The 26,202-nt window shown below is 44.3% G+C and overlaps 2 protein-coding genes across 7 annotated transcripts in view; one reads left to right on the top strand and one right to left on the bottom strand.

Annotated features, from left to right (window-relative positions):
* LOC121009055 (glucose-1-phosphate thymidylyltransferase-like) overlaps positions 1-23,810 on the top strand; it is a 631,424-nt gene extending 607,614 nt beyond the window's left edge. For 3 of the 4 annotated variants that reach the window (XM_040441983.1, XM_040441982.1, XM_040441981.1), the window contains 2 exons: positions 16,089-16,147; positions 23,660-23,810. In XM_040441983.1, coding sequence (XP_040297917.1) covers positions 16,089-16,147; positions 23,660-23,777 — 177 coding nt within the window. In that variant the 3' untranslated portion in view covers positions 23,778-23,810. The remainder of the gene's footprint in view (positions 1-16,088; positions 16,148-23,659) is intronic. The other variant, XM_040441984.1, reaches the window with a different exon arrangement.
* A 30-nt stretch (positions 23,811-23,840) lies between these two features.
* The window catches only part of LOC121009054 (asparagine synthetase domain-containing protein 1-like), a 205,873-nt gene continuing 203,511 nt past the window's right edge, over positions 23,841-26,202 (bottom strand). For 2 of the 3 annotated variants that reach the window (XM_040441978.1, XM_040441979.1), the window contains exon 6: positions 23,841-24,182. In XM_040441978.1, coding sequence (XP_040297912.1) covers positions 23,927-24,182 — 256 coding nt within the window. In that variant the 3' untranslated portion in view covers positions 23,841-23,926. The remainder of the gene's footprint in view (positions 24,183-26,202) is intronic. The other variant, XM_040441980.1, reaches the window with a different exon arrangement.

Here is a 26,202-nt window from a genome sequence, read left to right as displayed (position 1 = left end):
GGGGGTACCATGGTTCTAACATCGCTTGTAGGACTATGCTGTACACTACAGGTGAATCAGCATATCCCTGGGGCATTTCTGCACCAGGTCAGTTGACGTCTGTCAAAGGAAAAAGCAAAAAGTAGTCTGGTTATCTTATCAACTGGGATAGAAAAGAATGCATTTTTCAGATCTATCACACTGAACCAAACAGCGTCTGCTGGAATGGCAGATAATAATTAAGTGACATCAGGTACAACAGGGGCTATAGGCACAATGATGTTGTTGATGGCCCCTAAATCCTGTACAAAGCGGGTAGCACCATCTGCCTTTGTCACTGGATTCACGGGTGTGCTGTAGGGTGAAATCACCTCTTCCAGGATTCCCTTTTGTACTAATTCTTCTATCATTGCCCTAAGTCCATCAAATTTCTCTTTTGACAACGGGTATTGTTTCTGGAACACTGAGATGACACCTGGTTTCACAGTAGCTGTGTAAGGTGTGCAATCTATGAATCCTGTGTCATATTCATTTGAAGACCATAATGCAGGGTTAATGTTATTGAGTTCTGGGTGGTCCTGTATGTTTGCAAGAATCAGTGGCACTGGTGTAAAGATTGGAATGAGATCTGAGTGTACTCTTATGTCCTGATTCTTCTCTGATACCTGCAAGTCAAGCTTAATGAACAAATCTCTCCCTAATAGGCTGACTGGGCAATCTAGTATAATGCTAAATACATGATCTGTGATGTATTCCCTGTCCATGGTCTCGAGTGGTAGTGAGTCAGTTTTGAATTTTTTTTTTTTTTTTCAAAACCCCATTAATTCACATAGAAGGCTCACACTTCCTTCCTCCTACTCTGAGTCATCTAAGTCCACCCCTTTTAGTCAGACGCTGTGGTCCTCCTTCTGTCAATCATTAGTATCCCAGCTGTCCATAAGAACAGAGCTCTGATGTTAAGCACAACACTTAACATGTAACATGTAACTGCAAACATTGAAACAAACAGATTTGACAATACAGACATGAACACACAAAGGGCCCATAAAAACTTCTCATTGACTTCAATAAATAAAAATGTACAGCTTGATCAATGCTGTTGGTACCAATAAAAACCAAAAACTTCCAAGAAAAATAAAATAAAATTCTCAATGCGCATATTATTCACATTTTCATGTACCCATTTTCACAAACAACTCATAACCACGCCCTTACACATAAAAACTGAATTGCACACACAGCTCTGCTAAAAACATCTCAGTCTTCGTACATTTTCAATTCCACTTACAACTCAGAGCCACACCCATTCACATTCCACTGAATCATGTATCTTTCACCAAATCACACAATTTCTTTATTACATTCCAAAATTTGCAGCACAGACAAACACAGCTTTCCTGGAAACAGATATCCACACCACACCCAGAATTGCTGATGGTCTGTCGCTGTAAAACAATATACATGTTATAATCATACAGTCATTTTGTTAAAATTCAAATCATCTTATATGCCATGTGGTTTTAGTTTAGTGTTACACACATCGCCACTTATTCTATATAATTCCCCTTCCCCCATTTCCTTTGCCTAGTGTCTCTTATTTCAGGATTGTTCAAGCAGGGGAATTAAAGCAATCAATCACAGGACGTTCAACTGTCCCAAATATTCCTCAAACTTTTACTCATATCTGAATAAGGACTTAGAATGGGTGCAACCTTAGATTGATAGGATTGGACACTTCCAATTAGCATCATGGGAATAATCACTGCAGGCACATTTTAAACCATCGGAACATATAATTTGGAAAGGTTATTTTTGAAAACATCATTGGATCTAATCCCTGTCTGGAAGATCAGGTTAGTATCTTCACAGTCTGCAGATGCATTACCAATTACCAGCCCCCCTCCCCCCAACCCCCATATAGAATTCCTGAGCACAGGAGGGGGGTATGAGATGGGAGGGAGTTCTCTCTATAGGATTCAAAATCCTCCATCTTGTAATAAGAAATGCTACTCATTTCTCCAACTTCCAATTTCTCTCAGTTACTTCCATGGACACTTTAAACCATAACTCAGTATGCACCAGCCTATTATTATCCTTCAACAACTTCTCTTTTCAATTATCAATACACTTATGCATTAACTGACCATCTTTTAGTGCTGTAATCTCTAATTCTAGGGCCATAGATCGTCCCTATTTAAACACACACATATCATTAGGGCAACAAAACTTAACCAGTTCATTTCTGAACGTTTAACACAAGCCCTTTCTGATTGCAGACAATGGGGCACTTTTTCCTTGCCATCAAATAACTTCCTGACACTGCTCTGCTTTCTCATTCACCATCACAGGAGTTCTGATGTACACAGTCTGTAAGCTTCTAACTTCACAGATTCTTACAGCTTTTCATCCCTGTTGCCAGCCGGGCATAACATTCTGTTTCACATTTTAACTGTCAATTCTCACATCCTGCCAAATTGTCTACCCATGTGTTAACTAGGAAGTAATTTGTGGGACTAGACCGTGCAACATAAAGTTTACATGTTGGCAGTGATGGAAACAGAATGATTTCACAGTGGGATGTGACCGTACACTTACCACCCGGTCAACATCTCACACAGACAGATAATCTTAATACTTCTAAAATACTTATACTATATATACATAAGAGTTAATCCAAGCTTGTAACCTTCTGTTCCCTGAACAGATTTATTCATATAGTGCACTATATCTAATATATAATGATATGGACTCCCTGAGCCTCTTACAATCAACTTAAGCTCCCTGAGCTTTTGCGTATGTCCCGGACACCGCAATCCACCGAAATCATAAATAGATGGTTCGACTTACTTGGATGAGATTTTGGTCAGTGCCCCAGGTCCAAGAGGAGGACAAGAATTGATGTCTTTCACTGTAGACCTGAAGATGACCCTCCCAATCCCGAGACTGAGCCCCCAAAACTGTAAGGCAATATAGACTCTTTTGCCTAACGTGTCCCTGACACATGATTTCGGTGATCAGCTTGAATTAAGTCTAATTCCGGTATCGGGAGAATGAATGAAATAACACTGAAGACGTGTCTAGTTCCAATCCATTCTGGTTTATTTCACAGTTGGCAAACAGTTATAATAGAGGGGGTTGAGCTTCCTTGACATCCAATCATATTTTAGCATTTGTTTGACCTATAGTATGATAACACTTGAGCTCTGCATTAACATAATAGATGACTCATAGTAACAGCATTTGACCAATCAGGTATATACACATAGGCCAGCAGGCACTTGAGCCAAGATGACCCTATAAGGTAGGACTGTTCAAACTTACAAACTAAGGAATGTATGGGTATCTTGAAACCGCACAGGAAGTTTCTCACATTCCAAAAGGGGGAAGGGAGAAGGGAGATTTTGTAAGTGCACTGGCCAAATGTAATACATGTTGCTGAAAGGACAAAATGGAGTTACTTATAGCCCATCAACAGGTTCCCTTTAAACATGGTTCAAGACCATCTTTCTAGACGCTAACTTCTTATTAGCCTATGCGGTGGAGCTGGCCCATCATGTCCCTGCCTGCCCTCCACAGCTAAGAACCCCACTCAGGCCTTTGCTGGCTAATTTCCTGAATTGGAAAGACAGAGATCTAATCCTTTGCCTGGCAAGGAATAAGGAAGATATTTCTTAAGAAAACGCAAGTATCTCTCTCTTCCCAAACTTCTCAGCAGAGTTGCAAAAGAAGTGCTCCACTTTTGTGTTAGTGAAGAGGCACTTACAAGATCTTAGTCTGCCTTACTCAATAGTATATCCTGCTTGACGTTGTGAATTGGATAGCAGGAAATCTGTCTTCTTCATGGATCTTTGGGAGGCAGAGAAGTGGTTTTCTAGGCGTCCAAAGGGCACAACTCCATCATCAGTGGTGGCTGTGTGGTGTGAGTTTTTCTCCATGTACAGGCTACTTTTGGACAGTAAGAACACTGCTTGTGTTACTTCCACCATCATATTGGCTATTTCTTTTTTGACTCTACAAATGTCTGCTTGCGCTGAGTAATCATTCTCTGTTCCTCTCCATAGACTCGGTGTCGTGCACTACTCTGGCACAAAAGTAATTTAGTTTGTTTGACTTTATTATGTCATTACGGGTGAAGTAGGATGCTAATTTACCACCTGCTATACCACAGGGATCAACAACCTTTGGCACTGCAAAGGACCCAACTCGGAGATGGGTTGGATTGATCTGTGGAGAGAACGTCACCCTGGTCAGTCAGTACACTCTATCTTTATTTCATCAAGGGGGGCAATCTTTAGAAGTGATATATTTGGTACTCCCTCCACACACCGCGCTGTTATTGACATCTCCTACTGCCCTAGGGGACATTGGACCATGGCCCTATTGTAGTGTGACTGGGTTTGCCCTCAAGCGCTAGAGGCATTTCCAAATTGCATATACACTCATTTTGGATGTCTCTTACGGGTGTATGGTCACTCACACCTTTTTACAATGAGTACGTATCCGTTACCAGGATTAATTAGAAAAATGCTCAATAGGTAACTGGCCAATTGAATAATTTGTCCAATTAAGACATAACTTTTAATTAAACACTCTAAAATAAAGAGCAATAAATGCTAAATATCCCAAATGATGATAGATCAAAGAAAACAAAAAGAAAAAGGAGTATACGGCAGTACTCAAGCCCAAAAATACTGAAAACAGGTGTCCTACCACATCCAGGTTTGTTCTGTTCGTTGTTCCAGTAGTGGGTCTGGTCCTTCATCTAAACGATACTGAGATGGAGAGAAGGGAAAAGGGTCTGGCATGGGTACGTTGAAAGCAAGTTGTACAATTAGAGAACTGATCTGTCCCTGACAAAGCCCTAAGGGGGTGCTATAATAGCTCTTGTAAAGCCATTATGTGCTAATGACCGCATCCCTGACCAGCTTAGTGTGTTTTTACAAATGCATGATGAGAATACTAATGAGTTTCTATGTTGGGATACTCTAAAAGCCTATTTGCATGGTTGACTTAAATATTCTCTTTCTTTTATGAAGAGGGAGTCTAGCTGTAGAGAGGAGTTGTCCCATCAATCAAGGATTCTGAGAGATCTACGTCCCAGCCCACTGAAGAAAATAGGGTGGCATGGCTGCAGGCAGGCAGTATTTAGTTCATTTCAAGGAGAAAAGTGATCGTAATCTATTATTTCTTAAACAACAATGATTTGAATTGGGTAACCAGTCTGGTAAAATGGTAGCTCATGTTATGTGAAATAATAATTTAGACCTAGCAGTGCAGCGCATTAACACCAAAGATGGTACTCAGGTTGAAGATGCTGTTAGTAAAGCTAGGTCTACATCGCGCGACACATAGGGCACAACTACACTGCAACATGTGTCGCACGACAATTTTTATAATGGCAGTCTATCTTGAATGGATTTTTGCGACTGTCGTGTCGCAGTCGCAGCATGTTGCAGTGGGACACCATAGACTACCATTATACCAAAAATTGGCATGCGACATTGGTGCGACAAATGTCATTGTGTAGACCTAGCCTTAGTATAGAAGATAAATTCTCTTTAGACAAGGACATTAAACTAGAAGTGATAGATGCTATTAAGGGGTTGGTGCATGGGAAATCACCTGGCCCTGATGGTATCCCTTTGCAAGTCTGATTTCGTAGAATGGTCATTCCTATTGGAAGTCTTGAAATGCTTTGGGTCTGGCCCCACCTTTTCCTCATGGATCAATGGGACACACTCAGCATTATTTGACATTGGTAGAGGCACTAGGCAAGATTGTGCACTTTCACTGCTTTTGTTCTCAGTTGCTATAGAACCCCTTGCTCTCAGGTTGCATCAAGATACTCCATTTCAAGGTGTATCTTTAGGGGATTGGGAGGGTAGAGTGGGACTATACGCGGGCGACTTGAAACTATTTATGTATAACATGGAAATTTATTTGCTGCAATTAATTGACCAGTTTGATGATTTCTCTGGCATGCACATAGATTGGGCCAAATCATCATTAGTACTTTTAAGTGAACCCTCCTGGCTTCTTGTCATGGTCTTACCTGCTTGCTGCTCTCCTTCGTTTGACATGTGCTGGCGGCCATCTTGGGTTCTGGGTTTCTTGTAGCCTTCCACCCTGCGGCTCCTCCTTCCCCTGGGAGGAGCTGGATGCCTAGCTCATATATATAGGAGGTCTGTGGCTTCAGTTCCTTGCTTGGTCCTCCTGTGTTCACATGCTTCTAGACTGCTGCTGCTTCTGGTTCCTGATCCTGGCTTCGTCTGACTACCCTGCTGGTTCCTGATCCTGGCTTCGTCTGACTACCCTGCTGGTTCCTGATCCTGGCTTCGTCTGACTACCCTGCTGGTTCCTGATCCTGGCTTCGTCTGACTACCCTTCTGGTTCCTGACCTCTGGCTTCGCAAAGACTCTGCTCGGTTTCACCATCCGTTTGGACTTTTGCTTTACAGCTTTATTTTCAATAAAGCCTTCTTATTTTCACTTATCTCTTGTTGTACGTCTGGTTCATGGTTCCGTGACATTAGGACCAAGCCATGAATTCTGACGGTACAGGGCCATCCTCGCTACCCACGCTGGTTGCCAGACTTGATCAGCAGGATCACCTGTTGGGTCGGTTCGCTGTGGCGTTGCAAACCCTGCTTGAACGCACGGCTCATTTCGCTCCCGTTGCCGATGGGTCGGTTGTCGCTCCTGGGCTCGCTCCTACTGCCGCTCCGGTTGTTGCGCCAGAGTCTACCCCGACACCTGTTGTTGCGCCTGCGGTGTTTCGGGGTATGACCGGTTCTGCCCCTCTTCCACAGCGCTTTGGGGGAGAGCCAACTCAGTGCCGAGGTTTCCTTAACCAGGTGGGCATTTATTTCGAGTTGCTGCCACATGCCTTTCCTACTGAGAGATCAAAGGTGGGCTTCTTGATCTCGCTGCTCTCGGACAAGGCCTTGGCCTGGGCCAGCCCTTTATGGGAGAACAACAATCCGGTGGTTGCCGAGTTTTCCGGTTTTGTTGCTTCTCTTCGGAAGGTATTCGATGTGCCGGCTCGTGCTGCCTCTGCTGCGAAGCTCCTTATGTCCATCAGACAGGGTTCACGATCCGTAGCTGAATACGCCATTGAGTTTCGTACCCTGGCAGCAGAGGTGGGCTGGAATAATGAGGCTCTGGTCGCTGCTTTCTCTCATGGTCTCTCGGATGCCTTGAAGGATGAGGTTGCAGCTAAGGACCTACCAGTTGAGCTCGAGTCTCTTATTTCTTTCCTGATTTTGATTGACACCAGACTCAGGGAGAGACCTTCCTTTAAGGAGAACCTGCGGAGGTCTTCTAACAGATTGGTGCCTACGTTTGCTGTCCCACCCGTGCCTCCCTCTCCTCCCACGCCTCCTGGGGATGACTTGTCTGGGGGTGAACCCATGCAGCTGGGGTTTGCTCGCCTGTCCGAGGGGGAGAGGGCACTCCGGAGACGCGAGGGCCGATGCATGTACTGTGGTCTCGGTGGGCATTTTCGGTTGGCATGTCCGAACCGTCCGGGAAACGCTCGTACCCTGAGATCCTGTCGGGGGCAGATCTTGGGTGGAGTCTCCTCGTCCCCGGTTTCCCGTGTTGACAAACCACTGATCACTGTTGTCCTCTCCTGGGTCGGGGGCTCGGTGACGACCCAGGCGTTGGTGGACTCTGGTGCTGGTGGTTTGTTCATTGATAGTGTGTTTGCTGCCGCCAATTCCATTCCTCTGCAGGCTCGAGGTTCCCCACTGGCTCTTGAGGCGATAGACGGCAGACCCCTTCTGCCGCCACACGTGACTCATGAGACCCTTCCAGTGGGGATAGCCGTTGGTGCCGTTCACAGAGAGTCTGTCTGCCTCCAGGTTATTTCGTCTCCACACTACTCGGTGGTCTTGGGGTACCCCTGGCTCCAGAAGCATAATCCGACTTTCGATTGGAGATCGGTCGAGATCCTCTCGTGGTCACCGCAGTGTGGGGCTAGTTGCATCCATGGGTCTGTCAAGTTGCTGTGTACTTCCTCGGACTCTCTGTTGCCTCCTGAATACGAGGAGTACCGGGATGTATTCGATAAGGTGCGCGCGGTTGCCCTACCTCCGCACCGCCCATACGATTGTGCCATAGAGTTACAATCTGGTGCCGTTCCTCCTCGTGGCAAAGTCTATCCACTGTCGGTAGCGGAGAATGAGGCCATGGAGGAGTACGTGAGGGAGGCGCTTTCACGCGGACACATTCGCAAGTCTTCGTCCCCGGCAGGGGCTGGATTTTTCTTTGTGAAAAAGAAGGGCGGTGAGTTGAGGCCTTGCATCGATTACAGGGGTCTCAATCGCATCACGATCAAGAACGCTTACCCGATACCCTTGATTTCCGAGCTGTTCGATCGCCTTAAAGGGGCCACGGTCTTTACCAAACTCGACCTGAGGGCGGCATATAACCTGGTAAGGATCAAGGCGGGCGATGAGTGGAAGACCGCGTTTAACACCAGGACCGGTCATTACGAATCCTTGGTTATGCCCTTTGGGTTGTGCAATGCGCCCGCAGTCTTTCAGGAATTCATCAACGATGTTTTCCGTGACCTGTTGCAGCAGTGTGTGGTAGTCTATTTGGATGACATCTTGGTATATTCTGAATCCATGGAGGCCCACATTCTGGATGTCAGACGAGTGTTGCAACGGTTACGAGAGAACAAGCTGTTCGGTAAGCTTGAGAAATGCGAATTTCACCGATCCCAGGTAACCTTCTTAGGTTACATCATTTCCGCTGAGGGGTTCTCCATGGATCCTGAGAAGGTTTCGGCTGTCTTACAGTGGCCCCAGCCCAGTGGTCTTCGTTCCCTGCAGCGCTTTTTGGGCTTCGCCAATTATTATCGGAAGTTCATCAGGGACTTTTCCATGCTGGAGAAGCCTCTCACGGATCTGACCAGGAAGGGCAGTAATTCCCAGGTCTGGCCGCTCGAGGCCATCCGAGCTTTTGAGGCCCTAAAGTCCGCCTTTGTGTCGGCTCCGATTCTGTGGCATCCCAACCCTGGGTTGCCCTTTGTCCTCGAGGTGGACGCGTCTGAGACGGGAGTAGGCGCCCTTCTGTCTCAGCGTAGAACACCAGAGGGTCCTCTGCTTCCTTGTGGGTTTTACTCCCGGAAACTGTCTTCCGCGGAGTGCAACTATCAGATTGGTGACAGGGAGTTATTGGCCATCGTGCAGGCCCTTAAAGAATGGAGGCACTTGCTCGAGGGTTCGGTGGTTCCGGTTCTCATCCTGACGGACCACAAGAATCTGACCTACCTTTCTGAGGCCAAGAGATTGACACCACGTCAGGCCAGATGGGCTCTGTTCTTGTCACGTTTTAATTACGTGGTCTCCTACCTACCCGGTTCCAAGAACATCAGGGCGGATGCCTTATCACGGCAGTACTCCGAGCTGTCCAGGGAGGAGTCGATTCCGACTTCGGTCATACCTCCGAATCAGATCCTGGCCGCCATTCGCACCAGCCTGACCTCTCCCCTGGGTGAGCAGATTTTGGCGGCTCAATCTGGTGCTCCCTCTGGGAGACCCAACGGCAGATGTTTTGTGCCTGAGGAGTTGCGCACTCGGTTGTTGCGAACCTACCATAACTCCAAGACCGCGGGGCATCCTGGAAAGAATCAGCTGTCCTGGGCTGTTTCACGTCTGTTCTGGTGGCCTTCCCTACGTTCCGACATCGCCGCATATGTAGCGGCATGCTCCGTTTGTGCCCAGAGTAAGTCCCCTCGGCACCTTCCGTTGGGCCTTCTGCAACCCATAGCCACCGGGGAGCGCCCATGGTCACACCTGGGGATGGATTTCATTGTGGACCTCCCTGCATCCCGAGGCCATACGGTCATTCTCATGATTGTGGATCGGTTTTCCAAAATGTGCCACTGTGTTCCTCTCAAGAAGTTACCCTCTGCACAAGAGTTGGCCACGATTTTTGCCAGGGAGGTCTTCCGGTTGCACGGTTTGCCTAAGGAGATTGTGTCGGATCGGGGGAGTCAGTTTGTGTCCAGGTTCTGGCGCGCCTTTTGCTCCTAGTTGGGGATTCATCTCTCCTTCTCCTCGGCCTACCACCCTCAGTCCAATGGGGCCGCAGAACGATCCAATCAGGCCTTGGAGCAATTCCTTCGTTGCTATGTCTCCGATCACCAAGACAATTGGGTTGACCTCCTGCCTTGGGCTGAGTTTGCCAGGAACACGGCGGTGAACTCTTCCTCTGGGACGTCTCCCTTTATGGCCAATTATGGGTTCCAACCTGCCGTGTTACCGGAGGTATTCTCTCCCCAGGATATTCCGGCTGTGGAGGATCACCTTTCCGTCCTACGTGCTTCTTGGGTACAGATCCAGAAGTCCCTTGAGGTCTCTGTGCAGCGCCAGAGACTCCAGGCTGATCGCAGACGAGCGCCTGCTCCTTCCTACCAGGTCGGAGACCGTGTATGGTTGTCCACCCGCAACCTCAACCTTCGAGTGCCCACTCCCAAGCTGGCGCCTCGCTTTGTTGGTCCCTTCCGAGTGCTTCGCAGGGTAAACCCGGTAGCCTATGCCCTTGCGCTTCCTCCTGGCATGCGGATCTCCAACGTGTTTCATGTCTCCCTGTTGAAGCCACTGGTGTGTAATCGTTTCACTTCCTCGGTTCCTCGGCCTCGTCCGGTCCAAGTGGGCAATCGTGAGGAATATGAGGTGAGCAATATCCTGGACTCACGCCTGGTCCGCGGTCGGTTGCAGTTTTTGGTCCATTGGCGTGGTTATGGTCCAGAGGAGCGTTCCTGGGTTCCCTCCGCAGATGTCCATGCTCCTGCCTTGCTCCGAGCCTTCCACGCACGCTTCCCTCAGAAACCGTTTTGTGCTCCGCGGAGGAGGGGCCCTTGAGGGGGAGGTACTGTCATGGTCTTACCTGCTTGCTGCTCTCCTTCGTTTGACATGTGCTGGCGGCCATCTTGGGTTCTGGGTTTCTTGTAGCCTTCCACCCTGCGGCTCCTCCTTCCCCTGGGAGGAGCTGGATGCCTAGCTCATATATATAGGAGGTCTGTGGCTTCAGTTCCTTGCTTGGTCCTCCTGTGTTCACATGCTTCTAGACTGCTGCTGCTTCTGGTTCCTGATCCTGGCTTCGTCTGACTACCCTGCTGGTTCCTGATCCTGGCTTCGTCTGACTACCCTGCTGGTTCCTGATCCTGGCTTCGTCTGACTACCCTGCTGGTTCCTGACCTCTGGCTTCGCAAAGACTCTGCTCGGTTTCACCATCCGTTTGGACTTTTGCTTTACAGCTTTATTTTCAATAAAGCCTTCTTATTTTCACTTATCTCTTGTTGTACGTCTGGTTCATGGTTCCGTGACACTTCTGCTATATCATAATCATCTATGGTAGAATATTTCCAATATCTAGGTATATTTATTACTCAGGACTCCAGTTTATCTCTCTCCAAGAATATCCTCCAACTTAAAGGGAACCTGTCACCTGGATTTGTGTATAGAGCTGAGGACATGGGCTGATAGATCGCCGCTAGCACATCCGGGAGCAAGGAGGAGATTCGGAGGATGCGGGGCGGTGGTGGGCTCCTTCACAGTGGGCGTGGCTGGGCTCAGAGTCTGAGAACGCTGGACTCATCTCTGAAGCATGCAGGAGACAGGACTCATCTAAGGTTAATTTACATATCTATAAAATCATTTTTTTGACACAATAAAAGCACAGAGAGCTATGGGGACTGGATATTGCGGATGTGCTAGCGGCGATCTAGCAGCCCATGTCCTCAGCTCTATACCCAAAATCCAGGTGACAGGTTCCCTTTAAGGCTTATTTTCCCAAGGAATTTTTTTTTTATAGATTGCATTCACTGAGGTCAACATTTTCTCTTTCTACACTACAGCGTCCTAATGGGGGTGCGGCACTGTTGGACTTTTACCTTTATTTTTTGGCTGGTCAATTGAGGTTCCTCTCCTCCTGGATGATGCCCAATTCTGAATATTATTTGGGACAATACCTGCAAGTATCTAGCTACTGGCCAATTCTGGAATATCTGCCTGTATTCTCTGGTTGCACGTTCCCTATAAACCATTTGGCTAATCAAGTTTGGAAAGCTGTGAAACAGCACAGAAAGCATGGGGATATTCCAGACATTGTCTTGCTATGGAATAACCCTATGTTTCACTATCTGAAAATTTTGGAGCAAGTAGAGTTGTGGAAGGAACATGTGGTCTCTACTCTGAGAGACGTATATGTCCATGGGGTATTGATCTCATTTACACAGTTGCAGGAGAAATTTGGGATAGCAAGTTTCCACTTTTATAGATATTAACAGTTGTGCCACACTTAATTCCTGGAAGATAGGCGCACTCTCTCTGTAATATACTTTAATAGGGATATTTGGGGTAATTTATCAAACTGTTGTAAAGTAGAACTGGCTTAGTTTCCCATAGCAACCAATCAGATTTCACCTTTCATTTCTGACAGCTCCTACAGAAAATGAAAGGTGGAACCTGATTGATTGCTATGGGCAACTAAGCCAGTTCTACTTTACACCAGTTCGACAAATAACCCTGTTATATCTATTCTGTACACTTTCAATTGAGGCTAAATGGAAAGAATGTATTCCTTCACAGACGGCAGAGGACTGGAAAGAAGCCTTGGTATCCCCACTGAGTGTTTCACCCTTCGCTCATAATAAACTAATTCAGTTATTCATCTTTCACCACTGTTATTTATCCTCCACCAGATTATATAGAATGGGACACCTATATTACTCTTTCCACAGATATTCAGTAAAAAGAAAAATATGCATTTGATATCGCTGCACTCGTACTAACCCATAAAATAAGATTGTTCTTTATACTGAAATATGAATACAGTAAAATTTATAACATAGAAGCTCAGTGGCAGTATTGCTTTTTTCCCATCCACCTCCCAGAAAGAGTTAATAAACGTTAATAATTAAACGTTAAATTGTCCCACAAAAATGGAAAAAGAGAAAATTTATAGCGCTTGGAAGGTGACGATTTTTTTTTTTTTTTTCACTTGCTTTTTAATGCCCAAAACAGGCTGGTCACTAGGGAATTTATATATTTATAGACTTTTATTAGATCTCCACTCATCTCAGTACAGTGTTTATAAATTTAGTAATTGTTGTAAAAATCAGAGGTTTGAGCAGCTCTCACCTGCCAAGGATTCCATTGTTATAGCACGGAACAACTCCTTCACCCGAATCAGGAGCAAATATGGAGATATGAAGAAAGAAGAGGTTTTGTCCAGCTTGTAGTTGTGGTAATCCAAAAAGGCTCTTTATTCAATATAAAATCCAGGTACAATTCAATTTTAGCCCTTACTCATGACTATTTCAAATACACTGTCGGGTTACCTTTATAGAGAGGAGGGGGAGGCTCCCTCACCTGAGGCAATCAGGCTGAAAGTCAACCCCTCCCTTCCACAAATGTGTACATAGATAAAAACATACCAAAATTAGTTCATATAATCCAAAAAACAACAGATTAAAGAAATAGGGAAAAAAGGGAAGGAAAAGAAAAGAGAAATAAATTTGTAGTTAATACTGTAAAATTAGATCCAGTGTTTTATTTAGACCTTGGGGCTGGCGACTTTCTAGTCGGAAAATCCAATATGATTCTCTGTTTAAAAGTTTCCTTTTACTGTCGCCACCTCTTATTGGTTTTTTAACCTTTTCAATACCTTGTACTGACATATAGGAGACATCACCACCATGTACCATAGCAAAATGGAGACTTGCCGCTGATATATTGCAGTTCTCATGGTGCGGTATGTCTGATAAATGTTTTCTAATGCGTGTTTTTATTGCGTTTGTTGTACATCCTACATATTGTAACTTACAGCTTGTGCATGTTATACAATAAATCGCATAGGTAGTATTGCAGTTTAGGAAGGATTTTATTTTAAAAACCTGGCCATTGGTGCTAGATTCAAAACTTTATATCTGCAGCAAGTGCAAATGGAGTGACCGCATTTGTAATTCCCTTTTGTTGACAGCCATGTGCTTTGTGTTGTACGGGACTTATCATTTTTAAAGAGAGATGGGCTCACGGAACTGGCTATGGTGGGTGCTTTTCGGGCTGCACATTTGATGCCTTTGTGTGCCATTGCTGCCCATTTTTTGTCACATGGTAGCACTGGGAAGTGCTTTTTGACGATGTTGCAAATTTGGATATATTCATTGCTGTATTGTGTGACAAAAATTTTTTTTCTTTCATAATTAGATGTCTCTCAAATTTTTGTTGTCCCTTTGTTTCTACATGTGTAGCCAACAATAGGTTCCTGTTCATATTACGGATATCACTGTTGCATTTTTCCATCATTTTTTCTGAGTATGCTCTATGTGTCAATCTTCTTATAATATTTTGCGCCTCTGTTTCATAGGTCGACTCATCACTGCAATTTCTTCTTGCCCTGATCGATTCTCCTTTGGGTATATTTCTGATGGTATGTGTGGGGTGGCATGCTGTTGGTTTTCTGTATGTGCTAGTATATATGGAGGCTGTGGTGGAGTCCCCCCTGAGGCGGAGATCCAGGAACTCAATGTTTCTGGCGCTGTGTTGAACAGTAAATTGGATACCGTTCACACACGCGTTCAGATATTCTGCAAAAGATGGTATGGCCGCCACATCACCAGACCAGATAAAGATCAGGTCATCGATGTAACGGCCATACCATCTTATGTTATCCGAAAATGGGTTGGTGTCAATGAGGAGAAAGCCTCTCTCCCACCATGTCATAAAGATATTAGCTATGGAGGGAGAGAACTTGGCCCCCATCGACACCCCCGATGTCTGCAGGAAGAACATTCCATCAAACATAAAATAATTCAGTCTCAGGAGGAAGTCCACCACAGCCACTACATACTCTGTTAGCACCGCAGAAAAATTTCCAAAATTCTCCAAAAACCACACTAGGGAAATGTTCACCAAATTATGGGGGATACTGGTGTAAAGTGCAACTACATCAGCTGTCACCCATGAGTATTCTTGGGACCATTCTAAATTTTGTACTGCTTGCAAAACCGATTTGGTATCCCTCAAGAAACCAGGAATATTTGGGATCAAGGGTTGCAGTAGTGAGTCGACCCACTGACAGAGGCGTTCTGAATACGACCCTATGCCCGAGACAATTGGTCTCAGGGGAGGGGGGAAAATTGATTTGTGCACTTTTGGTAGAGCATGTAAAATTGGGATAACTGGAAATGCAACAAAGATAGTCATGTTCTTTTTGGTTAAGAACACCTATATTAAATCCATGTAATAGCAGATCTTTTAGTTCTTTCTGAACGGAGGGGAGTGGGTCACCCAGTAAAACACTATAGATCCTGTCATTATGTAACATCTGATGAATAAGGGATCTATAAAGTTCACTATCAAGGATTGTCAGCCTGTTTCACAATAATATCATCCCTGTTACTGAGATTACGCAATGCTAGGGATTCTTTTTTGGATAAATTATTTGTATTTGAATCCTTTTGTTGTGAAACAACAAAATTGTTCAATGAGACTAGATCCCTCTCAACTAGTTCCTGAAATCTATCAAGTGACTTCCAGCCTGATTGCCTCAGGTGAGGGAGCCTCCCCCTCCTCTCTATAAAGGTAACCCGACAGTGTATTTGAAATAGTCATGAGTAAGGGCTAAAATTGAATTGTGCCCGAAACATGTAGACCCTGCATTCCTGTACCTGGATTTTATATTGAATATTGAATAAAGAGCCTTTTTGGATTACCACAACCACAAGCTGGACAAAACCTCTTCTTTCTTCAAATTTAGTAATTGCCATATTTATTCTGACCAACAGAATAAAATAAAATTGTCATTTATAGCACAAAAAATACCTATTTTTTCATCAGCAAGGTTACGTTAAAGAAATTACAACTTGTTCTAACAAAAACAAGCCCTCATTACAACAGAAAACAAAATCTATGGTTCTTGAAAAGGTGGGAGATGAAAATAAAGATCATTTGCCTTTAAATTAAGATGGTGACTTTTAGGATGACATGCATTATAGTTTAATATATAGCAATTCTGTTTATTATAACCTACAACAAATTCTAAAAATGTACTTTTTGCATTCATAATTCTACAACCAATACATGTTTCTTTCAGGATGCACCAGTTGATGAAAAAGATGCTCCAGGTCACTATTTATCTTGGCTGGTGGCAAGGTAATAAGCCTGCACACACATCCAGTATTCATACATTCACATACGATCTCCACATGCCATAGAAAGGACCAGGACTATTTCTAAGCCCTCCCTCCCTTTTATTACACATTGATATTTAACCGCTTAAGTACTGGGCCCATTTTTGTTTTTGTTTTTTTCTCCCCATGTGCCATATTTTTTTTTTTTTATATTCCACTTATATAGCCATATGAGGGCTTTTTTTTGTGAGACAAGTTGTATTTTTAATGGCACCATTTAATTTACCATGTCTTGTATTGGAAAATCATTTGTTGTGGGGTTAAATTGAAAAAAAAAAACACAATTCTGCCAAGGTTTTTGGGGTTTTGATATTATCGCGTTCACTGTGCACTAAAAATGACACGACACCCTTATTCTAAGGCTCAGTACGAATATGGTGATACAAAACCTTTGAAAAATGTAAACATTTTCTTTGCATCGCTGTTTTCTGACAGCTATAACTTTTTATATTTCCATTAAGGCCTCATGCACACGACCGTATTTTTTTGCGGTCCGGGAGCTCCTCCTACTGGTAAGTGACAGGTCTGTGCGGCGCATTGCTTAATGACCTGTCACTTACCAGTAGGAGGAGCTCCCGGCCGGACGCAGACATCGCAGCTCAGTATAATGCTGCTACAAATTGCTAAGTAACCATGGCAACCAGGACATCAGTAGCGTCCTGGTTGCCATGGTTACCGATCGGAGCCCCAGCGATTAAACTGGGACTCCGATCGGTACTCTCCGCTGCCACCAATGATAGGGTGGGGGGAGATTTTAATTAGGAGGGGGAGGGAGGGGAGAGGGCCCACTGGCCACCAACGAGTTAACTACAGGGGAGGGAGGGGGGGGTCCACTGGCCACCAACGAGTTAACTACAGGGGAGGGAGGGGGCCCACTGGCCACCAATGAGTTAACTACAGGGGAGGGAGGGGGGCCGGCCGCACTGGCCACCAACGAGTTAACTACAGGGGAGGGAGGGGGGCCCACTGGCCACCAATGAGTTAACTACAGGGGAGGGAGGGGGGCCGGCCGCACTGGCCACCAACGAGTTAACTACAGGGGAGGGAGGGGGGCCCACTGGCCACCAATGAGTTAACTACAGGGGAGGGAGGGGGGGGGGCCGCACTGGCCACCAATGTGTTAACTACAGGGAGGGGGCTGCCCCCTGCTGCCCGGCAGCACCTGCCAGGCAGCAGGGGGCAGTCATGTACACAGTTCTTTTAGTATATTCTAACCTGAAGCGTCCCCATCACCATGGGAACGCCTCTGTGTTAGAATATACTGTCGGATCTGGGTTTTCAGCTCTGAAAAAGCTTTTTTGCAGACGGATCTTCGGATCCGTCTGTATTAAAGTAACCTACGGCCACGGATCACGGATGCCAATCTTGTGTGCATCCGTGTTCTTTCACGGACCCATTGACTTGAATGGGTCCGTGAACCGTTGTCCGTCAAAAAAATAGGACAGGTCCAATTTTTTTGACGGACAGGATACACGGATCACGGTCTCGGCTGCAAAACGGTGCATTTTCCGATTTTTCCACGGACCCATTGAAAGTCAATGGGTCCGCGAATAAAAACGGAAAACGGCACAACGGCCGCGGATGCACACAACGGTCGTGTGCATGAGGCCTAACAGAGCTGTATGAGGGCTTGTTTTTTGCTGGACGAACCGCAGTTTTTATTGGGACCATTTTTGTAGTACATATGACTTTGTGATCACTGTTAATAAATTTTTTGGGTGGGACCAAAAAAAAACGTTGAATCATGTTCATTTTTTTTTCCATTTTGGTCGTTACTGCACAGGAAACAAAATAAAAAAATATTTTAATAGTTCAGTCATTTTCAGACATGTCGATACCTGATATATTTATTTTTTATTGTTTATATATTTTTATATGTAAAATTGGGAAAATGGGTGATTTAAGCGTAATTTTTTAAAACTATTTTTTTAAATTAACTTTTAGCCCCCTTAGGGCTCATGCACACGAACGTATTTTGTTTCTGTGTCCATTCCGTATTTTTTTTTGGCGGCTTGTATGCGAAACCATTCACTTTAATGGGGCTGCAAAAAAAAAATATAGAAATTACTCCGGGTGCATTCCATTTTTGTATGTCCATTCCGCAAAAAAAAATAGAACATATCCTATTATTATCCGCATTACAGACAAGGATAGGACTGTTCTATTAGGGGCCAGCTGTTCTGTTCCGCAAAATACGGAATGCACATGCATGAGCCCTTAGGGTGCTAGAACCTATAATATTTTGATCCCTTGTCCTATTCACCTTAATAAAAATCTATTAGGCCCCTTGCAGACAAGCGTATCCGGATTAGGTCCGGATACGTTGCGTCTGCGATTAGGGAAAATCGTGTGAGTAGGTACACAATTGCAGTCAGTTTTAACTGTGATTGCGTTCCGATGTTCAGTTTTTATCGCGCGGGTGCAATGCGTTTTGCACGCGCGTGATAAAAAACTGACTGTGGTACCCAGACCCGAACTCCTTCACTGAAGTTCGGGTTTGGGATCGGTGTTCTGTATATTTTATTATTAACATGGTTATCATGAAAAATAATAGCATTCTTTAATTCAGAATGCTAAGTAAAAGTCCATTGTGGGGTTAAAAAAAAAAACGTAACTCACCTCATCCACTTGATCGCGCAGCCGGGCTGGTCTACTTTCTTCTTCTTGCAGGACCTGGCTTGAAAAGGACCTTCGGTGACGTCATCGCGCTCACCACGTGGTGTTTTTTTTTTTAACCCCACAATAGACATTTTACTTAGCATTCTGAATTAAAGAATGCTATTATTTTCCATTCTAACCATGTTATAATGGAAAATAATAAAGTAAATGGGGTCTCGGGTAACTCATCCCTCGTCTCCTTAGCAACCATGCGTGAAAATTGCATTGCATCCGCACTTGCTTGTGGATGCTTGCGATTTTCACGCATCCAGATTCATTTCTATGGGGACTGTGTTGTGTGAAAAACGCTGAATATAGAACATGCTGCGATTTTCACACAACGCACAAGTGATGCGTGAAAATCACCGCTCATCTGAACAGCCCCATTGAAGTGAATGAACAGCCCCATTCAGTGCGGGTGCAGTGCGTTCACCTCATGCATTGAACCTGCACAGAATTCTCGCCTGTCTGAAAGGGGCCTAAGGCCTCTTTCACACGGGCGTTGCGGGAAAATGTGCGGGTGCGTTGCGGGAAAATGCGCAAATTTTCCGCGCGAGTGCAAAACATTGTAATGCGTTTTGCACTCACGTGAGAAAAATCGGCATGTTTGGTACCCAAACCCGAACTTCTTCACAGAAGTTCGGGCTTGGGATCGGTGTTCTGTAGATTGTATTATTTTCCCTTATAACATGGTTATAAGGGAAAATAATAGCATTCTGAATACAGAATGCATAGTAAAATAGCGCTGGAGGGGTTAAAAAAATAAATAAAATAATTTAACTCACCTTAATCCTCTTGATCGCGCAGCCGGCATCTCTTCTGTCTTCTTTCTTTGCTGTGTGCAGGAACAGGACCTGTGGTGACGTCACTCCGGTCATCACATGGTCCATCACCATGGTAAAAGATCATGTGATGGATCATGTGATGACCGGAGTGACGTCACCACAGGTCCTTTTCCTGCACAAAGAAAGAAGACAGAAGCGATGTAGGCGGTGCGATCAAGTGGATTAAGGTGAGTTAAATTATTTTATTTAACCCCTCCAGCGCTATTTTACTATGCATTCTGTATTCAGAATGCTATTATTTTCCCTTATAACCATGTTATAAGGGAAAATAATAATGATCGGGTCTCCATCCCGATCGTCTCCTAGCAACCGTGCGTAAAAATCGCACCGCATCCGCACTTGCTTGCGGATGCTTGCGATTTTCACGCAACCCCATTCATTTCTATGGGGCCTGCGTTACTTGAAAAACGCATAATATAGAACATGGTGCTATTTTCACGCAACGCACAATTGATGCGTGAAAATCACCGCTCATGTGAATAGCCCCATAGAAATGAATGGGTCGGGATTCAGTGCGGGTGCAATGTGTTCAACTCACGCATCGCATCCACGCGGAATACTCGCCCGTGTGAAAGGGGCCTTAGGGTGAATGGGATTATGACGCATGGCAGGCCCGGGAAGCTTCAGCTGTCCCCAGGCTGTCATGGTAACTGATTGGAGCCCTGTGATTTCACAGAAGGAGCCGCATCCCTCTGCCTTACCTCACAGATGCTGTGATCACGGGTTCTGATGGATTAAATGAAGGGGATCGTGTGATCGCAGTTCCCCTCATCACGACCGGGTGCCCGCTTTTTTATACAGCTGGCACCCGCCGCCTCTAGAGCGGGCTCACTGCACCCAGTCCACTCCATACAAGGCCTCAGCCACTTTAACATGGGGATATGATATGGTGGCTGAAGGGGTTAAACAGTGCAGACAACATATACTTCTGTCTGAGGACATTATGAAAATGCAAAAAAGGTAGTATAACCCATGATCTACTCTTAAGGTGGGTTTACACACAGAGTTCTGACTAATTAGACTGATCTAAATGCCCTTTTACATGGGCAGAGTCTTGGGGCAATTATACGGCATGAATGTTACTACCACTGTGTCTACCTAACAAACGCTTGTTCATTGGGTGATCACATGTCTCACGTGACCCATAAAATCATCAGTTCTCAGCAGCACCTCACCCTGTGTAAACAAGGATGTGCTGCTCGCAAAGAATCTGTACGAGGTTCAACAATCACAATAGGGACAGGGCCGGTGCTACCATAAGGCAGACCAAGCGGCTGCCTTAGGGCGCACCCTGGGGGAGGGCGGAAAAATGAACCTTCTTCCTTTTTTTTTTTTTATCACTTACTTGTGAGTTGTGCCGCAGCCCTCACTCACAGAGCGGCACAGGCCCGGCAGCAAGGTCACGGGGCAGGCCGGGGGGGGGTGAGTGTCGCGGCGGGCGGCAGCAGGGACTGGAGCTGACTGTGTCTGTGAGTCTGACTCACACACAGCCAGATTGACTTAGCAGCAGGACAGGTGGGTAGGTGATCACTGATGAGCGCACTAGCGCCAGAGTGCGCGGCATAGATGTGTTTTAAAAAAATTATTACACAAACAACAATCATAAATGGAGGGGGGGGGGGATGGTGACCGTGACATGATGGGATGGGGGTCAGGGCCGGCTGGGGGAGTGATGATGTGCCATGGGGGGGGGGGGAGAAATGTGACACAATAGGGGGTAATAATGTGATCATGATGTGACACGGAGGGGGAGAAATGTGACATGGATGGAGGGGGAGAAATGTGTTCATGGATATAGGGGGAGAAATGTGACTGTGACATGGAGGGGGAGAAAGTTGACATGGAGGGGAGAAATGTGACATGGGCGTGATGTGACAAAGGGGATTATGTAAAAAGGAGGGGGAGAAATGTGACATGGGGGGCTGATTGCTGATATGGGGGCATGATGGCTGACATGGGGGCATGATGGCTGACATGGGGGGCTGATGGATGGGGCTGATGTCTGACATGGGGGTCTGATTAACATTGGGGGTCTGATTGCTGGTCTTATTATCCTCCTCTAAAACCTAGGTGCGTCTCAGGGCTGTTTCACACAAGCGAGTCCATTGCGGGAATCGCGCTCCGTGTGTGTTTTTGTGATCCTCCGCTCTGGACTTGCAGGAGCGCACGGCATTATCATGATTTATAATGCTATGTGTCTCTGCATGGCCTTTTTTTCACAGAATCATAGTGACATAAAGCTGTCAGTATGATTCTTAAGAACATTCGTTCTTAAAATGTGCCACTGTGCATATTTCATTTGGCATTAAAAATCCTTGTTGGTGAGCAGTACATGACCCTGTGTTTAACAGGGATATGCTGCTGACAAACAATGGAATAACAATCATGTATTCCCATACAGCAGCGATCTTTTGGCATCGCTAGTAGTGTATAAGTTATTACATGAATGTATATCTTCAGGACTTTTTAGAATCCTGGTCATGCCATAGGCTTTTCGTAGCCTGTGAGAGGGTCAACTTGCTTGTCACACTGTTTTAACCCTTCCCAATTTTTTTCAAACCAAGATTGCTACAAGATTTTATTAGTAATATTAGAAGAAACCAGGAACTGCAACATACAGTTCACTCATACTGCATTACAACAGGCTTATGTAACATGAAGAAGGGCAGTGAAAACATTTTATATACAGTACTTAAGGATGTATTAGGTAGAAATGCTGCCATAAACTGTGACATTTCTATTTTATTATGGGTGTTTTTCTCATAACACATCTGGAGTGCTGCAGCTAAAGATGAGCGAATTTCGTTTTTTCAAATTCGTTCACACACATTATTTGTTGGTAAAAGGTGAATTGTGTTATGGATTCCGTTACCACAGACCATAACGCAATTCTATGACGGAATGTATAAAGGCATTCTATTATGCATTCAGTCATAGAATTGCATTATGGTACGTGGTAACGGAATCCATAATGCAATTCACCTTTTACCTACAAACGAAGTGTGAATGAATTTCAAAATATGAAATTCGATCAGCTCTAGCTGCAACCTTTGCATGCTTCATTGTTGTAAATCTATTCATAGACATGACACATATATATATGTAGCTTTATAGGCCACTATTACAAGCATAGTCCACAATGAAAAATAAGTATGGTACAGCTGAAGCAGTAATGATAGATGTGTCTTATGGATTACGGTTTAATTTTACTAGGCTTATAGGCCTTACTCAGGCTGCTTTTACACTGCAATATTTTGGCCAGTATTTTACATCAGGAATGGAACAAACTGAGAAAGTTTAAAATGAACCTGCCACCCGGATTTTGTGTATTGAGCTGAGGACATGAGCTGAGGACATGGGTTGCTAGATGGCCGCTAGCACATCCGCAATACCCAGTCCCCATAGCTCTGTGTGCTTTTATTGTGTAAAAAAAAACGATTTGAGACATATGCAAATTAACCTGAGACAAGTCCTGTCCCTGACTCATCTCACATACAGGACTCATCTCAGGTTAATTTGCATATGTCTCAAATCGTTTTTTTTTATACAATAAAAGCACACAGAGCTATGGGGACTGGGTATTGCGGATGTGCTAGCGGTCATATAGCAACCCATGTCCTCAGCTCTATACACAAAATCCAGGTGACAGGTTCCCTTTAAAGGAAAGATTTGCACCTCTTCTCTGTGTTAGACCCACTCCCACTTTTGGCTTACAAATACTTCAAGATACTGCTATGTGAAAGTGGCCTTAGGATGAGATATCAAGATGCCTAAAATATATATTTTATTGGCTTTGATAATATAAACCACAGTTTATTTGTATGCACATTTGAGTTATGTTAGTTCTGGATGCAATGCTGCAGATAAAAAAAAAAAAACACATGCAAGTAAAATACATTTTTTTATACTAGTGAAAATTTAATTTACTGGAAACCTATATTTTGGTATTTGACAGTGTTTTTTTATTACAGGAAACCTGTGTATTTTTATAGCATATCAGGCCGTTTTGATATTGGAAATCTGGAATCCTACCTTCTCTGTGACAAGTATTTTCAAGAGAAAATGAACAAATTAAACTATCTTCAGTAATACAGTATATAGGAAAACTAGCTAAAGTTAAACAGGCCAAAACATTGCCCTTTTCATTATGAATTGTCCAGTTATCAAAGTAAATGTAATACCCAGCAGCTAATGACAACATTTTAAAACTAACTCCAAGCAAACAACTCAAATAGTTGTCACAGAGTTACATCTGGCTGAAGTCTGCTGCATTTGTCTGATGCCTTTTCATTTCTGTTTTCCATTTTTGCAATTCGGGATCCAAACTGCATGGCTCTTTTGGGCAAAACTGAAGAGTTACCAAGTCCAAGTATTACAGCTGCTATTCGCAAAATTAACTTTTCGCCAAGCCCCCTGCCAAGCATCAAGTCTGTTTTTTCCCAAAGTGGAAGAGAGTTCAAAAAAGAAACCACATCCTCATCCAGAAATGGAAACCTGAAAAAGAATGCAACAACCATAAACTTCCAGCTGGATTAACATATCTTACATCTGCAAAAGATATGATTTTTATGGATGTTCAAAGATTTATACTTAAAAGGGTATAAGGGGTTATTTTAATAGTGATATAATCCAATGGACTCATTTTATGACTGTCTTCATAAAAATAAAATGCTAATCATATGGTGATGTCCAAGTACTGTCAATAAAATGACAGGTCAATCAAAAATCTGACTGCAGAGAGTGATACAATGTGTTCCCAGAAATGTTTTCTGCCAATTAAAACCAGATAGTAGCACCATTTTTTATGTTTTCATTTTCTGATTGCAGATTTATTTATTTCCTGAACATGATTAATGGGAGCAGCCATCTTGCCTGAGCTGTTCTTAACAGCATTTACACAGCATAAAAAAAAATAGCTTTACAGCAGCCCCTTGGTCCATAGATACAATGGTCAGGAAGGGACCTCATTGACTTCTATGGGAGAGTTTTCTAGATATGCTCTGTGACCTGAGCAGAGTTGTACAATGAAAGAATAGATAAGCTTTGACAATCACCTATTGTGAATGGTGGATTTTGTCTTATCTGTTGTTCTAATTGTATGCCTGTAATGATATCTCTGTATAGATGAGCAGAGAATTGCAGTAAAGGGATCTGTACAAACACAGAAGTTGCACCTATTATTAGGCTTAGTGGCCAGGGCAAAAACGGCAGGATTTTATGGTTTTTGTTTAAATATAGATGTTGACATGGAAAATTAAAAATAACATCAAAAATTCTTTCATAATATGTTAAACATAAAAACATGATTTAAACAATGGGTCATTTTCTGATGACACATTTCCTGTATCATCTGTTTGCTAGTCAAATAGTCTTTTATTCAGTCTCTTATCTATTTTCCATATGGCTCTTCATATTCAGTAGACTGAAATATGTGTGTGCCCTTTCACCCAATGCACAGGGCTCCACACTTTTAAAGGGTTGGAAATTTTATATTACATTTACAAAAAAAAATGCTGAAAACAGCACTAGAATCTGCTTATTAATATAGTACTTGGGCACTTGCATCATGGTCCCCCACTGTGCAGCACCAGCCACTTTTGTACCATGGCTGGCTACAGTGTAAGCATTGTGATCATGTCCCAACATGGCTGCGGATGCAGAACCACATGACTATATCCATCCATCAGTGGCTTCCATTGAGTGACACTGTGCATGTGCCGCTTATCTATGTAATGCCATACCCAATTATGCGTCCACACTATTAGACCTGCATGTATAATTGTAAGGCAAACAGAGGTTTTAACTCATGGATTTCATCCCTCTGAGGTTAAAAAAATTATCACATCCTGTGTAAAGTTGATGGACACATTTTTATCAATTGTGGTTGTTATTGTATACAACATCATTTACACACTGTGGCCGAGATTTACAAATCCTATAGATGGTGTAAACTTTTGACAGGCTGTATACATAAAGCACCAGATTTATCACCAGAGCTCAGGTTGGATCATAATTGTGGTGCAGGGATAGGCACTTTTCATTTACTCTATACAAACTGTAAATTGGCTTAGGCTTCTTTCACACTTGCGTTGTCCGGATCCGTCGTGTACTCCATTTGCCGGAAGTGCCCGCCGGATCCGTAACACCGCAAGTGAACTGAAAGCATTTGAAGACGGATCCGTCTTCAAAATGCGTTCAGTGTTACTATGGCACCCAGGACGCTATTAAAGTCCTGGTTGCCATAGTAGTAGTGGGGAGCGGGGGAGCAGTATACTTACAGTCCGTGCGGCTCCCGGGGCGCTCCAGAATGACGTCAGAGCGCCCCATGCGCATGGATGACGTGATCCATGCGATCACGTCATCCATGCGCGTGGGGCGCCCTGACGTCACTCTGAAGCGCCCCGGGAGCCGCACGGCCAGTAAGTATACTGCTCCCCCACTCCCCACTACACTTTACCATGGCAAACAGGACTTTAGCCTCCTGGCAGCCATGGTTACCATTCAGAAAAAGCTA

Source organism: Bufo bufo, chromosome 7 (genome assembly GCF_905171765.1).
Source record: "Bufo bufo chromosome 7, aBufBuf1.1, whole genome shotgun sequence".
In the NCBI taxonomy this organism is placed as follows: Eukaryota; Metazoa; Chordata; class Amphibia; order Anura; family Bufonidae; genus Bufo; species Bufo bufo.
Note: the sequence above shows the minus strand (reverse complement) of the source record. Positions and strands in the feature narration are given on the sequence as shown.